The sequence below is a fragment of the Marmota marmota genome, unplaced genomic scaffold (assembly GCF_001458135.2).
Source record: "Marmota marmota marmota unplaced genomic scaffold, marMar, whole genome shotgun sequence".
Classification (NCBI taxonomy): domain Eukaryota; kingdom Metazoa; phylum Chordata; class Mammalia; order Rodentia; family Sciuridae; genus Marmota; species Marmota marmota.
In genome coordinates, this window is record NW_025999983.1 from 7,057,936 (window position 1) to 7,074,827 (window position 16,892).

At 46.0% G+C, this 16,892-nt stretch overlaps 2 protein-coding genes across 3 annotated transcripts in view; one reads left to right on the forward strand and one right to left on the reverse strand.

Annotated features, from left to right (window-relative positions):
• Positions 1 to 2,234, forward strand: part of Plg (plasminogen) — a 33,199-nt gene extending 30,965 nt beyond the window's left edge. For both annotated transcript variants that reach the window (XM_015498611.2, XM_015498612.2), the window contains exons 18-19: positions 1,116 to 1,261; positions 1,840 to 2,234. In XM_015498611.2, the coding sequence (XP_015354097.1) occupies positions 1,116 to 1,261; positions 1,840 to 2,001 (308 nt within the window). In that variant the 3' untranslated portion in view covers positions 2,002 to 2,234. The remainder of the gene's footprint in view (positions 1 to 1,115; positions 1,262 to 1,839) is intronic.
• A 636-nt stretch (positions 2,235 to 2,870) lies between these two features.
• The window catches only part of Slc22a3 (solute carrier family 22 member 3), a 48,745-nt gene continuing 34,723 nt past the window's right edge, over positions 2,871 to 16,892 (reverse strand). Inside the window, exons 7-10 of the mRNA XM_015498613.2 lie at positions 11,729 to 11,837; positions 10,881 to 10,993; positions 7,616 to 7,715; positions 2,871 to 4,644 (exon numbers count right to left, since the gene is read on the reverse strand). Coding sequence (XP_015354099.1) covers positions 4,608 to 4,644; positions 7,616 to 7,715; positions 10,881 to 10,993; positions 11,729 to 11,837 — 359 coding nt within the window. The 3' untranslated portion in view covers positions 2,871 to 4,607. The remainder of the gene's footprint in view (positions 4,645 to 7,615; positions 7,716 to 10,880; positions 10,994 to 11,728; positions 11,838 to 16,892) is intronic.

Genomic DNA, 16,892 nt, shown 5'->3' on the forward strand with positions numbered 1-16,892 from the left:
AGATTAACTCATGTTCTCAGTGTGAGATCATAATTCTCCTCTCCTCTCACATCTCCAGACTTTCTCTGGCTTCAATATTCCAAAGCAAAGCAAGCCTTGAGGCCAAGGGGCTCTCCCAGGTCAACCTCCAACCTGCCATCCGGGGTGCCTTCAGGGATCTGCGGCTGGCTTTCCTTCTTGCCCCCTCCTCACAGCTCCACAAGGGTTTCTGTCCCCCATTACCCACAGCTTCCCAGCCCCCAGAAGTGCCTTCTCCTATTTGGCCACAGGAAGGCAGCACTTCCTCACAGACCCATCAACTTCCCGTCACACTGACAAGGATTGTTCACTGGCTTCAGGACGTCTGTCGTGCTCAGAAAGCAGATATGACAGCAGTGACCCTTGGATAGCTTAACCTTTGGCCAAACGGTTTGAGAAGGAGGTCTGCCCTGAGCTACTCAGTTCGAGCCTCGCTCCCTGCCACAGCTTTCTTCCTCTCAGGCCCCTCCTCCAAGGCAGCTCTGCCAGCCAGACCCTGGGACAGGCCTCTTGAGGGCTCCTGTGATCTCCAGATGGACTGCGAGTTTTCTGAACCCACATCGACCATCTAAGTTCAGTCACAGTCTTTGGGGAAGAGATATAGTACGTCATTTCTGGGCTGTCCCATGCCAGCAAAGCAAAGATATGTTGCAAAACTTCAGTGAAAGCTGGGCTTGCAAAATTGGAAAACTGTATCATCTGTGAAAACACTGAGATGTCCCTGGGTGGGTCCATCTGGGAAAGCCGTATTTATTTCCTTTGGCAATTCTGCAAATGCTCTATTTCAATTTGGCAAAGAAAAAATATCAGTTTTCACCAAAAGAAGAAATGCAACTAGTAAAACAAATGTATAGGAAAATGTTCCCTCTCCCTAACTGTTCAAGAAATGTGGATTAGAAAGTGAATCAGGACAACTGCCACCTATTATATTAGCTATCACTTTTTAAAGTTATAATATTTTAATAATATTATAATATGAATACTCACAGCACACGGCCACACAGACAAGAGACTCTTTGCGGCTGCTCTGACGTTCTGAAGTCTCCTCCTGAGCATATGCTGGGTCCAGTAATGGTTTCTTTACTCTTTAAACACAGGGACCTCTGGTGCTGGTTTTCTCAAGGAGGCCCATCTGCCTGTGATCGAGAATAAGGTGTGCAATCGCTATGAGTATCTGAACGGCAGAGTCAAACCAACAGAGCTGTGTGCTGGGCATTTGGACGGTGGCACTGACAGCTGCCAGGTAAGAAAGGGTTATAGAGACCCAAGCTGGTCTTGGGCTGGCCTGTCTCAGCCCCTTAGACATTGCAGTATTTAAAGTCAAGAAGGAATCACAACCCAAGTGCCAGTCTCAATGTTGTCGAGAAACCCTCTGCTCAGACCCTGGATGTAGGTAGAACATCTGGGATAATTTCTCAGGCCTCGAGTTCCAGAAGGGCAGTCAGGGTGTGTGTTCAGTACCGCAGCTGCCACAGGCCACAGGCCTCCCTGAGCTGTGCTGGTGGACGGGGTCTGGGGGAGGGAAAGGGTGGCCAGAAACCAGTTGTACCACTTGACCACTGTGCTCAGGCTGGCTGGGCCTCAAAGAAGCCTCCAGGCAGCAGCATCCACAGGGATCATTTCCCAGGGAAAATGGAACAGGGTGGTTTTGCTGAATAGGATTCGCTAAGTACTTAAATGCTGCGGAGGTTCAAAGGATACGTCAATAAGTTTCTTCCTGGCTTCAAATCCTGGGGAAACTTACACACTGATGGTAGAAGGTGGCATCCTATAATCAAAGAAGTTTAATCTTCATATGGATTTTTCCCTCTCTCCATCTAGGGGGACAGTGGAGGGCCTCTGGTTTGCTTCGAGAAGGACAAATACATTTTGCAAGGAGTCACTTCTTGGGGCCTTGGGTGCGCTCGTCCCAATAAGCCAGGCGTCTACGTCCGCGTCTCAAGGTTCGTGAATTGGATTGAAGGAATAATGAGGAGTAACTGAATGGGAGATAGAGCGAAGCATCCACTTACCTAGAAGCTGGAACGTGGGTAAGGAATTCAGAGTGCTCAGAAATAATCGACAGTAATCAAACCGAGACACTGTACACAGCTGCTGCCGACCCTCAGCCCGTTTTGTACTATCGTGGATAAATTTTTCATGGACCTACTGGATTCTTTAATAATAAGGCAACACAGCTATGCCATTTGTTGAAAATAAACTCTGTACTTACTTTGTTTTGAGTTTTTTTTTTTGGTGGGTGGGGTGGAGATTTTCGATATTTTCTTTTTTTGAGTTTCGATATTTTCATGTTCTACATTCTTCTTACCAATTTCAAATGAACAAACTACAGTGAGTTAGCTTGTTTTCATAAGGAACCATTGCTTACAGGAGTAAGAGGCCTGTAGGATCGCAGAGAAGGGAGCCGAGAAGTCTGAGGAAGTCCCTCATACACTGACCCCCATCCACTAACACTGGTCTGATGCTATCTTTAAAGTCTGTCCTTTGGCATTGGGCTGAATGTTCTCACAGCTGCCCCCTGTATGGGGAATCAGGAGAACAGGTTCTATTCCCAGCAATGAAATCTGTTATTGATGACTCGACTCTGGCCCAGCCCAGGGGACGCAGAGAGCTGTGTATCGTGGTGTGATCTGGACAATGGAAGAGTAATACAAGACCAGCCAAGAGTCTGCATGTTACTCTGGGTCACATCTAATTGTAGGGATGGTGTCAAGATCTTATAAAGGAACAAGAAACCCGTGTTGAAGGTGGGCTGCTTGTTTTCCATCACTGATTAGCACGGTTTGGCATGTGCTTTTTATGCTTTCAGTGTTTTACAGCGACACGTGTTCCAAAGGAAGAGAAAGAATGGATTCTTGAAACAATTTAAAATTTTTTATTGTTGCCAAACAAAAATATCACCTCCAGATACAACTAGGTGGTGATGGTATCAAAAAGCAACAGCCATCTTACAGCAAAGAGGTGCCAAAAAAAATTAAAAGCACAAATGTCCATGAGCGCAGGGTGAATGCATTATCACGTTCTCATAAGGCTGTGCTGACATCATGGTTGAGTGTGAGCGTTCGTATTCAATTCTGATTGTGCTTTAAGGATTAAGGAGTTTATTCTGGAATCAGCACACATGTCTTACGTGCTATCACACGTGTGTATGTCCACACAGAGAAATGTTCTTCTTCATTGGCAAGGTTTCCCTTTGGTACCCATTTTACCCATGCGCACAAAGTTTCTCCTTAAAAAAATTTGGCATATGATATATACTGACTCTGAAAGTATAACAGATGTAGCACACAAAGCAGAACACTATGTTTCTTTTTTAAGTTCCTGGTTTCGAAAGTCTTGATAACAGAAAGGAAAGTTCAAATCCCTAATTAATAAGTATAAAGTCATTTATAAAAAGCTGCTGCTAATTCTTTTTAGCATGACCTTTCCTTTAATGAAAACGTAAGCTTTCCCCAGGACAAGCCCAGAGTGCCAAGGTGAAAGGAGAACTGTCTGTGGGTTCCACCCTCTACCACAGGCACCATCACAACTGAACCCACAGGTGCAACATAAATATCTCCTCACTTTTAGAACCCTAAGACCCAGGGACTCATAATCCACGGGTTTTGTTGAATAAAGAACAAATCTGTGGCTCCAGGTTCCACTAAAGGAGGACCAAAAACATCCTGAATAATCTCAGGACCCAAACCTGATTTTATAAATAATAGAGCCAAACCCCAAATTGTCCAGTGGATCTGTTCTTATTATGGAATGAGACCTAACTGTGCCTGGAACCTTAGATGCTGCAGAGGAGGTGGACAGGAGGGACGGCTGACCTGTCCATGCTGGGATGGCTTCCGGAACGTAAGTGAACAGAGACGGTGCAGGCTGGGCCCCGTGTGGCCCAAGTCCTCAGTCTAGTCTCTTCGTTGAGAGGATTCCCATATCCTCCTCCTTCCTGCTCTCAGAACACTCAGTTTGGTGCTACATCCCTTCGTGGGATTTCATGAACACATTTCTGTACAACTTTCCTAGATCCTTGGTTTGCACAGACTGCATTTGGTGTGTGTGGTACTAGGGATTTAACCCAGGGGTGCTTTACCTCTGAGCTATGTCCCCAGCCCTGTTTTCTAATTTTATTTGGAGACAGAATCTCACTAAGTTGCTGAGGCTGGCCTTGAACGTGTGATCCTCCTGCCTCAGCCTCCCAAGTTGTTGGGATGGCAGTCCAGCTCATCCTGAATTTTTGATGGAGCTATTATAAGAATCCACGGTGGAGGCTTCTCTTGTTTCTCTTCAATAGTAAGAGTCAGGGACCGCTGCTCCAACATCAGGAAAAAATAAAAAACAAAAAGTACTGTGTACCTAGCAGCTCTTGGCTAAATGGGCCACATATTACATGTTTCCAGAAACTTTGAAAGCATGATAAACCCCAACTCATCCAACATCATATAAAAAGACTTCGGATAGTTTGAACGTATTCATATGGCACTCAATACACTGGATCGTGCCACACCAGGGAGCTGAACACGCAGGTGCATCTCTAGAGGCTCCGCATCTCCAGGAGGGTGGTCTTCTGACAGCTCCTTCCCGCGGGCTTGGCAGGGCCCTCAAAGGTGAGCGCTGGAAACCTGGGTTTCCTTTTTCCTGTGATATTGATAGAATACGAACTTATGAAACAACGGAGGAAAGACAGAGTCCTCCTGAAAGACTGCACAACTCGCGCTCACGAGCACTGCTTTCATCAAAGCCAACAAGAGGCAAACCTCCTAACAACCTGACTCAGAGGTTACAAAAGAGATTTTTGGTCTGCTTTTGGACCCTACAGAGTGGTTCATTAGCATTATGGCTTGCAGCTTCCTTGTGAATTTCTACTACACAGCAGGGCTTGGCAGTGAGCTGTTGACGTGAACAAAAGCAGCAGAAATGGTAGAATAATTCGCTGCGCCTTTAGAAGGGAGCATGCTAACAGGTTTCCCTTGGTACTAAGTGGTCTTGTTCCTGAGTAAATAATCACGGGCCGTAATCCATGTGCTTAATTTATAGGACTGTAAATCATACTTCCAACAGATCGCTTTTCAAGGGTAGGGACTAGATATAATTCATTCACCTAGCTTCTTATGAAAAATCACAAACATAAAAAATTAAAAAGAATCTGTGTAACTAAAAATTTTTTGTTGGTATAATTCTTCATGTTTATATATCAGTTATCAAACAAAAATATTGGACAGTAGTTTTCCCATCTCTCCCAGTAATCTAATTTCAATATGACTGCTGTCGCTGAAGCATCCTGATCTCAGATGACTCCCTCTTCCTGTATTCTTTCCTGGTGAGTTAGGAAACCCCTGAATTAAGCAGAGCACATTGCTCGATTTAAACAGGTCCAGCCAGTGCGGCAGGACCACAAGGAGAATGCCGGTCCCCTTGTTGGAATACTGGCATGGAGGGTCACTAGTGAGGCAGTGAATCTGATGAAGAAGGCATCCACCCACTGAGTGCCGGAGACCCGGAGACCTCAAGGACCTACACACAGGCCACCAACAGCCTCACCTTTGACCCATAATCCCGGTGGGAGTGAGGAGCACATGGACCACGAGAATTTCCTCTTCCACTGTGAACTCTTATTTTAAGGGAAGTCCATTTCCTTCCTCACTACTTTCCCCTTCTTCATTTTGACCTCCTTGGACATTCTCTTTTTTTCCTGGTCTTCTAGCATGGTTGTGACTGGGGTGACAGGATGGGACGCCTGGCTCCTGACCCAGTCCCCATGCCCTGATCCAAACCTAGGGGTCTTAGAAGGCTCCGGAGGACTTCTGGGGTTTTAACACTTTAAACCCATTTCTCTTGTTTACTTAATTTTGTTTTACAAAATGGTGGTGTCACAAGGACCAACTTCCACCCACCCCTAACTTCAGGCAGGACTGTCCCGGGGAAGGAGAGGCACAACTGCCTCCCGGGCAGCGCAGGCACCGCCCGGGTCCTTGGAGGGAACGCCCCTTCCTTCTGATTGGCCTGCCCTGTCAGTAGGCAGCCAATGGAATATGGCTACGATTTGGTCTCCACCACACCAAGTTCGGGGGAGGGCAGCTGCGCCCCATTAAAAGGAGGCTCTGAAGAGGGGACTGTCCAGGCCTCTGGAGGGATCTCACGACTTAAAACAAGCCACAAATAGGTCGCAGCTGAAGTGAATCTAGCCCAGGGGGAGCCCCGGGTGTATCCAGAGAGCACGGCCGGTCCTGGTGCCGAAACGGTGGGAAACCTGCTGACTTCCCAGCCAAAATGGAACAGCATGTGTGAAACCACTGATCACACAGGTGCTGCTACCCGTATCAGCTTCTACTCTCTCCTCAACAAGCAAAGGAGAGTTTAGTAAAATTCGGTCTGTGTGTGTGTGTGTGTGTGTGTGTGTGTGCGCGCGCGCGCGGTGCTGGGACTAGAACCCAGGGCCTTGTGCATGCCAGGCAAGCACTCTACCAACTGAGCTATATCCCCAGCCCTAAAACTCAGTCTTTTAAATAAATATTGTTCATACATTTCTTAAAGATTTAAAGGTCTATATACTTAATTTCTGGGTCATTAAGATTGATTTTTAATTTTTAAGTTAGTTGTTAATCATTTTTTAAAAATTACACATATAATACCAGACCATATGTTCTAAAGGGGGAAAAAACCAAAACAAAACCTAACACTACAGATGTGATAAAAGACTGTCCTCTGTCCCACATGTCTTCCCAGCCCACTTCCATCCTTGAGGGTATAAATTATTGTTTTACATTTTCACTACACATCATTATATCCACATTTTCTACCTTTTTATGATGAAAAATTTAAGAGAGAAAATGAGAATTTGTACAATGTGAATTTTTTATATTACTCCTCAAATTTATATATTGGTTGGATATTAATCAATGTATAACCTGAATACTATTTAAATAACCCACTCCAAAACTCAGTCTCTCTCTCTTTCTCACTCCTCTCTATGTCTATCCATCCATCCATGTATCTATTTATGTATCTATCATCTATGTGTCTTTATTATCCATGTTATCTATCAATAATTTGTCAATCACCTATGTGTCTATTTTTACCCACCTATCCATTTGCTTGTGTATCTATCATCTATATTGTCTATCTATTTCTATTTGCCTGTCATTTACTTATCAATCTGTTTTTGTCTGTCATCTTTCTTTCCATATAGCTATAGGGAGGGATTGCTATATAGGTTTAGTTTTTAATCAAAATTGTAACATTGTGCATGCTTCACTTTGTGGTGAACCCTGAGAAGCTTCCTATGTCACTCCATACAGACAGACCTCACTTCTTTTCCCCCATGGTTTCAAATTCTGTTTTTAAACAGGACATGGTGGTACATGCCTATAATCCTAGCAACTCAGGAGGCTGAGGCAGGAGGATTGTAAATTTAAGGCCAGACTCCACAATTTAGTGAGGTCCTAAGTAACTCATTGTGACCCCGTCTCAAAATAGAAAATAAAAAGTGTTGGGGGTGTGGCTCAGTGGTAAAGCACCCCTGGGTTCAATCCACACTACCAAAAATTTAAATAAACATAAAAAATAACATGCTGTTTTTGTTTGAGAGGTTTTGAATTCTGAACCATACCTGCCAAGTCTCTCCACATCGTCCACTGTCTCTGGCAAGGCAATGCCCTTGGTTTCAGGCAAAAGCATCACGAGGCCACCACAGACCGACGCCAGGACACCTGTGGAAGAGAGAGAGGCGTTACCGCTGGGGACACAGGAGATGCGCCTGCCACACTCACTGATCTTCAGTGGCACCTGACAACAGCAGCACTCTGCTGCCCCAGCAGCTTCCGGGCTTCAGCGGCTCTCCACCTTCCTCGGCCCTGGGGGCACCTGGCTCCCTGCACCCTCAGAAGGCACCTGTCCGTCCACTTAGCTAACTACAGTTACGTGTCATTTAACAACAGGGCCGGGTCCTGGGGAGTGTCTTTAGGTGACCTCACTGCTGTGCCAGTGCCATGGCATGTACTTGGGTCGACTAAGATGGCGATGTCACCAGGAGATACAATCCTACGGGACTTCCTTCCTAGGTGCTGTGGGTCGCTGACCGGACGTCCTGGTGTGGTGCCCGAGTATGGGGCACTGACTCTCACTGCTCCACAGGAAACAGCCACCAGACAGGGATGCCTCCACCCGCTCCTGAGGCCACAGCTTAAAAGCATCCTCTCCGTCCTCCATCGCGTTACACTCTAGGACTCGGCCCTGCCTCTGCCCGATGGCAAGGCCCCCGTGTCTGTTGTTTTGACTTCTTGCTGACTGGTTAGTCAGGGTACTCACTCCAGCACCTTCGACCTATTGGTGGGAGCACTGGAACGCACTGGAACCCTTACCTTCCAAGAGCTGACTCATCTTCACCGTGGCCATCCTCCCTTCTCTGCCCTTTGGAGCCCTTCTCCTATTTCCTCCACTTCCTCATGTCCCAGTCGTGTGCTGGCAAACGTTTAACAACCAGCTCTGGAAAATAGAGCCCTGGCTCATAGCTTTGCCCATTTCCATGGTGTGAATGCCCTCACCGTGGCGGCTATTTCCAGCTGCCAGCATGACCTCCCTGAACGCAGCGTTGGGAGGCACTGGACAGTCACCTTCAGTTCTGTGGTATTTCCAGCGCAAAGAAATGGTCCTTGTAAGTGACCCTCAGAACACACACAGGAAAATGAGTTAGGAGCTGTTGAGTATTTATTATCCCTGTGTTTAATGTATTTTACTACTGTGTTTTTAAATGACGGCTGTATTTAACGATTGGCTCGCATAATTCTTGAAGACATCACGTATGGCCCTGCTGAGCCATCAGGAGCCAGTTCCAACATACCACGCTTCTCAGACTGCAGCTCATGCTGTTCCAATCTGGGTTCTGCCCTGGGCCCTTCCTGGCCCTGCTCCAGCCAGGTCCCCAATTGCCCCCTTTCCCCAGATCCAGTGGGGCTGCTTCTGGGCCTTATTGGTGGATCCTTCTCGTACCCACCCTGCGAGATTCCCACCTTCCCGGCTTGCCTGTTTCTCCTCCCCTCCTCTCACACCCCTCCCCATCTCCGGTGTCCTAATTCCCAGTCACTCCCCCAGCCTCACTGGTAATCTGTGCTCAGATGCTCCCAAATCCCCATCCCCAGTCCACACGTCTCTTCTGGGCTTGTTGACACCAGATGTCCTGGGTTCTCAACATTTTGACTTGGATACTTTCAGGATCCCCTTGTCACACCGCCTCCTGCAGACTGACTCTGTGCCTTTCTGGTCTGTGGTTTCCCCTGGGGGTGTGGGCTGCCATACCACTGCTCTGCTGACCCTGTCCACTGTCCTGCCTGCCAGTCTGGCTCCCAGTGCTTCCTGTGTCCGTCTGCTCCTCTCCCTCCCTCTGCCAGCTTCTGCTTAGACCAGGTCACAAAGTTCTCTTCCTAAACCACGACATTCTTTCCATCATCTCTCCACTAGCACGGTTTCCTTCCAATTCATTTGACAATTGCCATCAGAGTCCCATCTCTAAAATGCAAATCTAGCTGTGTCACCCCATGTAAAGCTTTGTGGTAGCTTCTCACTGCTGTTTGGATAAAGAACAAAGCCTCCACACGTCTGAGGAGACCTTCTGTGACCTGTCTTCCCCTGGTGACAATTCCCTTCAGGCCCCAAGGCACACTCTGGACTCTATCCTTTAACCTGCTGGGGCTCGAGGACACTGTCTTCCTCTTGCCCTGGGCCTTCCCATGGCCTGGAGCACAGCCCACATGTGTCATTTCTTCTCATCTCCAGACCAAGCCTGGACATTACTTCCGTCCTCCCAGCTTTCTGTGGTCAGCTCCACAGGGCCAGCATCCCTGTGGTGTGCTCCTCCGGGGACTTCAACATTTATCAGGCTCGACTGTTTGGATTTTTAGAAACTTGGCTTCTCCCTAGCCAGCTCTGGGGGGAAGGGCCTACCCCCAGCCCCGGTGCCAGCTGGGGCAGCTCTGGTCTGCAGGCTGGGCTGTAGTCTCAGAAGACTGGGCTGAGACATCTCCCAGACCACTCTGTCCTTGTGGGACAATGGTGCCCTCTTTGCTCTTTCATGCTGGCCACAGAATTATCAAATCCGATTAAATAATTTGAAATGATCTTGTATTAAGCTCATTGGTATCATGTGGTCAGAAGCTGGTTGTCTGTCAGGGGAGTTTTGCACGAATAGAATGATTGTCTCAGGAACTCAGTATCTGTATTGGGATTTCAACTGTTGAGCAACAAATGAGCAACATTCCCTCCCTAGAGTACGGAAGTGGAGACGGAGGAAGGGCAGGGTAAGAAAGGCCATCCTGTGTCCTGACTGCTGCAGAGCACAGAGAGAGGTGTGAGATTCCAGGCAGGACAGATGGAACAGCCCTGGAGAAACCCTGCCCGAGGCCTGAGGTCCCTCCCCAGACAGGGCTGGGTGGCTGCACACCATCCATGAGGACTGGGAAGGAGGCGTGAACTTGAGGGACGTGGAGGAGGTTACAGTGAATGTGGAGGTGGTCTGTGGGCCCTGTTCTTTCAGAATAGCCTTTTTAGATCATAGCCAAATAAGATCTGATATTGACAGATGTCAAACATTTAAAAACACACAATTAATCTTCAGGCTGACTTTTAAATCATAAATCATAAAAGAGTTTTGCAGTATTTAATTTTAACTCAGAACTAAAGAAGAAGGCTAACAGGATCTCCATTTACCTCCACTCTTCAATATAAAGTAAATTAAAACCATTTAGGATTCCACATTTTATTATTACATTATTTTTACCAGATGTCATCAACATCAAACCTCGTGGTCGCTGCAGCTTCTGTTAATACAAAGAACACAGACGGAGGAAGCCCTTTAGGGCACCACGTAACAGAGTCCTTACCAAAGATGATCAGAGGTAGCTCTAGCCACACGGCTGCCAGTCGAAAGAGCAGAAACGGGGCTATGATTCCCCCAAAATCACACAAACCCGAACAGAGCGAAACCCCAAAGTTTCTGCAGAATGAAAAATGGTTTTAAGTGAAAAGCATTCAAATTTAAAAAAAATCAAGATAATTATGATATTCAGACATATTAAATAGCAGAGAAATCGTGGCCACACTTTCCATTTCTACCATTTTTAACTCTGAAAACAACTATTCTCTTGTACTCCAGCCCTTTCCTTGCTGACTGCTTCCCAGCGAGGGTCGTGAGGAAGCTGCAGTGTTGGTGGACTGACCTTCATTCATCAGCAGCTCACTAGCTGGCCTGCTCCGTGACACACGTGCCACCTTGGTACCCTTGCTTGACTGCAAGATGTGCCCATTGGGATATTTCTCCAGCCAAGGAGGCCGGTTTGCCCTACACCATGTGCACCATTGGATGTCCTTCAATAACCAGCTGCTCACAGGAGCAAGGCTTGCACTGAGCTCAGAGGAGACACCACAGCCTCGGCACAGGGCGGTGCCGCAAGGGCAGGCTGAGCCCGCCTTCAAAGAAAGGGCACCAAGCGGTTCCAGTTCCAAGTGGTGTCCAAGCTGTGTCTTGTTCACAGAGCCATAGCTGTGGATAAGGTCATTTTAATGGTGAACAGGTCTATCACACAGGTGGCAGGTAGCAATACAGAAAGCAGATGGAACTCAAAGCTTATCTCTTTGCTGGATGAGCTCATCCCAGCCAACACAGCAGCAGGCTAAAGGAACATTTGGCTGCAGTTAATTAGGAGAAATAGGACATATGTGTTGGAATTACCGTAATGTTGTTGGGTACAATTCTGAATTCACCAAATAAACTATTTCAAAGGCCATGGTTATCCCTAGTCGACCCAGAGTAGCCACGGTGGTCCTCAACCATGCCGTCCCTGCAAGCATAGAACATGGAGTTAGGGGTCTGATTCATGAACATTTTACAGAACGACAGAGGCATTGGCTTAATGTCTCCCTGCCTAAGTCTTTGTTAATTTAAGCACAAATAATAAGATTTTCTAATACTGCAGACAAATTTTAAAATAACAACAACTAGGATGGTAGCTAACATTTTGGTGTTAGAGATGTCGTTCTGAGCAGGGTTAGATTATAGAAATACAATTCTAGAGCCACTTGTTAAGTGGTTACTACATGGAACCAATATTCCTTGTAGTGTCCTCTTAGAGAGCAGGAGCCCACTGTCCTTTAGTCTGGAAGGCAGTATCACTGTGCCCTTGAAAACATTATCAGAGTCAGGTGCTCACCTGTGCTCTCTCTGTACAAACCAGGAAAATTCTCACAAACTACCTTGGTTTTAGAAAGTAGCAAGGCTTTGAGGATTGGGATCTTGGGAAGGGGACATCTAAGCTGAGTGTCATCCCTAAGGCATATGCCACTCATTGTCATCCTCATCCCCAATCATGCTACTTCCTCCAAGAAATCATCCAGAAGGAACCACATTCTTACAAGCTAGTGGGTTCACCCATTTTAAAATGGACCATTTAAAGTTGCTGTAGCTATGTGAAGAAACTCCCTCTTCCTCCCCAGAAAATTTGGGAAATGCTAAACATTCTCTATTAAACATTTTCTTTCTTTAGTTTTAAGGACAGAGGAATTCATCATTTTAATCCTGAAATATCCGTGCTCCAAATTTCTTAAGAGTTGTGCAATTCACGTTTCCCTTTCCTAGAGGCCATGATATGAGGATCTGTGACTGCACCATCAAGACCAGAGCGGCTCTCCAAAGCCAAGCGGGGCTGCCCAGCGTCTTTGAACATGGAGCCGTTACCGTCACCTTAGTTTAGTTTTAGTAGAGAAGTAGTCGTGAATGAGGGGAATGAAACAAGAGGCTCCAGCTCAGTAGGGTTGTGTGTGTTCTTTCCAGAGACTATTCAACCAAATAAACAAACAAAAGCTAAAACTCTCTCAGTAAAGCCATTTCCAGGAGGGCAAGCAGAGAAAAACACGGGCTGAGAGTCCAGATTGCGTCTTTACTGCAATTTAACTGCAAACGGCCTGAGGAGCACTTCCTAATATATTTCTTGTCTTCCCAGACAGAACACCTGTGCCTGTCACATCAATAGTTACACCAGGGAGTGAGGATTATCCGAGCAGTACTGATGCGCTGGGCCACCATCTGCTCTGGCACAGAAGGGTTGTAAACATGTGTTTTGTTTAGGCTGCGCTTTTTCATGAAGCCCAGGGAGGGGGACTAGGAAATTCATTCCAGTCCTGTCCTTCCAAGAGCAGGTGCTGCTGGGAATGGAAAGTAGGAGCTCTGGCCCAGATTCCCTGGGTCCCAGCCTGATGGGGCCACCTCCCGCTGCTCTCAGGCTGCACTGGAGAAGGCCACCTGCCACTGTGGAAATAACTCCCTGATCTACGTTAGGTATAAGCCAGGGGCTTCTTTTTACTAAATCGAGATTGCTCTATAATTGAGTCCCGTGACGAGTTCAATTCCAATTTAGGTTTATAACTGAGGACGGAGCTGTTGGGTAGAAATGAGGTAGCATATAGCATGATTATAGTCTGGTTGGTGACTGTAGAAAGGACAGCAGGTTCTATGTTTAAGATAAGTGGCAGGACGCCATTTCCAGCCACATCCACTGTTCAAGACAAACAGGGGATCTGACCACAGCTGCTTGCTTGAAAGTAACTGAGACTCTCATTTAAATGCATTTATAGGCTAAAAGGTACTAGGTGCAGGGGGAACATCACACATTTTTAAGCACATTGTGATCACATGGAATTGGCACACGAAGATGGCAACGCAGCTTAGGAGTATGTTAATTTCTGGTCCTCAGAACCATGCATATACTGTTGACCCCTTGATTTTGTCACTACTCTACCTGTGGGACAATGGGACAGTCTCTGTCCTTGCCATTCTGTCTCTGGGGAAGCCAGCTTTCCATGTGAATCAATTGCAATAAACGACCCTATCCCTCTCTTTGTGAGTCACATTTGATTTCTATCCTGCATGAGCTCAAGGACCTACTGAGGTGGTGGCCAACAGAACCAAATGAAAACCAAGAAACCAAATCAACACACACACACACACACACACACCATAAAAAGCCTATACCGTTAACTTAAAGAGTCAGCTCAGTAAAACAGAAAATGCCATCCAGTTGAGCTCCTAGTTGATGTCCTGCTCACCGACCTGGATCTGAAACACTCCCAGATCTTTTCCAAGCATGGGAGTTTAGACTCAAACTACTCTAGAACAGAGATTTTGTGGAAATGTGTACAAAAGAAGTCCCTATGGCACTCCACTGTTCATTAATGAGAAGAGTGAAAAGAAAACATTTTATTAGGAATTCTGAATTACATGTGAAAAATTCTGTATGCACATGAAAAACTTCAAGTGTCCCAGGAATATGTTATTAAATTCATTTTAGAGCAGAAATAGACATGTTTTGGTGTCAGTAACAAAAATCACATTAAAAATGAGCACTACAGCGCATCTTCCATGGAGTTATTTGAAGACATAGAGAAAGAGATTTCCCTCTCCGAGTGGTGACTTGGTCAAGCAACTAGAGTTTTGGGGAGTGACATCTCATTTCTTGAGTAAAGGATGCAAAATTTAGAATACGATTTTGACTCTCTTTGGAAGGTACCAGCAGCTCTGAATTCTGGAATAAAATTTAGTGAAAAGTCCTAATAAAGATATGTAAATTACATAAAGATAGATAAAAGTAGAAAAATTTTTCATTTCAGAAAGACTTCCCCACACTGCTGGGTTTATAGCAAGCAAAGTAAGCTCAAATTAAAGATGACAGACAGGTATAGATAAAGAAAGCTATTAATTTCCAGACTTTGATTACAGTTCAGAAATTTGAGTCTAAAGCAGGGGTCTTAGATGAAGATAAAGCCAGAAAGACAATTTCTCTTTCCAGAATTTTATTCTCAGGCCATGAAAAGCTGGGCTCCGCAGAGGGAGGGTTGGTTAAAGGGTACTCTGTGAGATGATTTTAAAGCTGATTTCTGTAAAATCAGCTCATCAGCATTCTGCATGGGGGCTGTCCACCTACTGGTGACATCAGAACAGCCGAGAGAAAAGCCTTCCTAATCTTGACTGGACTGTTCCTTGCAATCAAGTTTGAAAGTGCCTTTGAGTTGGAAGGACTGCCCACTCCAGGAAAGAACCTCTGTCATAGTTGGAACTCACTTTAGGGATTTGAAACTCATTCTTGCCAGTCATCCATGACTGACATGTGACCACTGAAGGAGTCGACTGTGCAGAATATATAAATAAGACGTGCCCAGGCGAAGAGCAAGTAGTGCTCCGTCCTGCAGTAAGCACTACTGAAGCCTCAGCTGGGAAGTCGTATCTACAAAACAAAACTGAACAGATCAAGCAGAAAAGATTGTATTTGAAGTTCTCTGTGTAAAATCTTGATTCCTAACCTACTGTGTATGGTTTGGACACATAGACTTTTTTTTCCCCCCAAGAGCAAAACGTTTTATTTAAAAGATGAGAGAGAGAGACGTGTAAGGGGCGGGGGGGGGAGAGATCCCTCCTGAAAAGAGAGGGTCCAAAACTGGTGTCCCATGGACACAGAGTCTTAAATGCTCTCTTTCTGGGGTCATGTTGAGAGCAACACACCTTGAAATCATCTCAATTACTCAAGGATCAGAGAAAATCTAGGGCAAAGTATATGTCATGAAATGATGGGCCACGCTTCTACATCAGTACTCTTTCTCCCTGAGTTCTGAATTTCACCTTCAATGAACACCTCATCTCTATTTCACAGCAATAGGAACTATATTTTAAATGTAAACCCAAAACCAAAGTAAAATATAAAGTGCAGTGAACTCCTAAATGTTTCCGTTTTCCACCCTTCCAACTTAGCCTTGTGGTCGGGAATTACACCTATCTCCTTAACCTCTCTCTCCCTCTCCTAGTGGAGTGGCCTTCAATTAATAAATATTAAATTGATGCATATTGACAGACAGCTATCATACAGCTCCTTCAACTCTCAGAGTGTGTTGACTCCATGTAACGAGTTGAATAGTGTCCCTCAGAATTCAAGCCTACCTAGAACCTCAAAATGTGATCATATTTGGAAATAGGGTCTTCGTAAGATGTGATTAGTTAAGAGATAAGACTGTCCCATGAAGATGAGGCCCACATTGGAGCAATGCCAGGAGAAGGTGAGGGTGGCCAGCAACGGCCAGGCACCAGGAGACATTCGTGGGACCAATGTTCCCTCAGAGCCTCTGGGAGGAACCAACCCTGCGATGGAAACAATTTCTGTTGCTTCAAGCCACCCAGTGTGTGGTACTTTGTTACAGTGTCTCCAAGGAACCCAATACACTCAAGGGAATAAGATGAACATGTTTCTGCTTATCCTTAAAAATCCCCACATGACAGGGGACTTACACATCTTTTTCCTTTTCTGTTTTGACGATTGGCTTTTCTGCAATTTTGTTTAAGTGGCGCCTACCTGATGTCATGGGAATTCATAAACCTGCACCTAGTTAGTGGAGTCTCCTGTGAATGTAAGACTGTTCGGACCTTTGCAAAATTTCCATGGTCTTTCCTGATCCACGGATGATCCTCCAAGAAAGAGCCTCCTGTGCAGACACCAAAGATCGCCAGAGTCCAGCCTCTGTGGAATCCCCACTGCACCCAGGGCCAGGAGACAACCCACTGCCTCTCATCCTGGGAGAGTAAAGGACTTCCTCATTCTAGCCCTTGTTGTGTTTGGTGTCAGAGGTCATCTAGGTCCCTTGATCCCACATCGGGAGACATCTGCAATCCCTGGCTTTCTCCTCTATTCACATCCACTGCACCTCTGAGAGGAAATCCCTCTCCCACCCTGGAGAGATGGGAGAGGCCCACAGTTCATCTGAGCTCTCAGCATTTCTCCTTCCTCATAGCCCTCATCCAAACTGTTGTAGTTAGGAGGGCTCCTCCTCCTCCTCTTCCTCCTCCCCCTCCTCTTCCT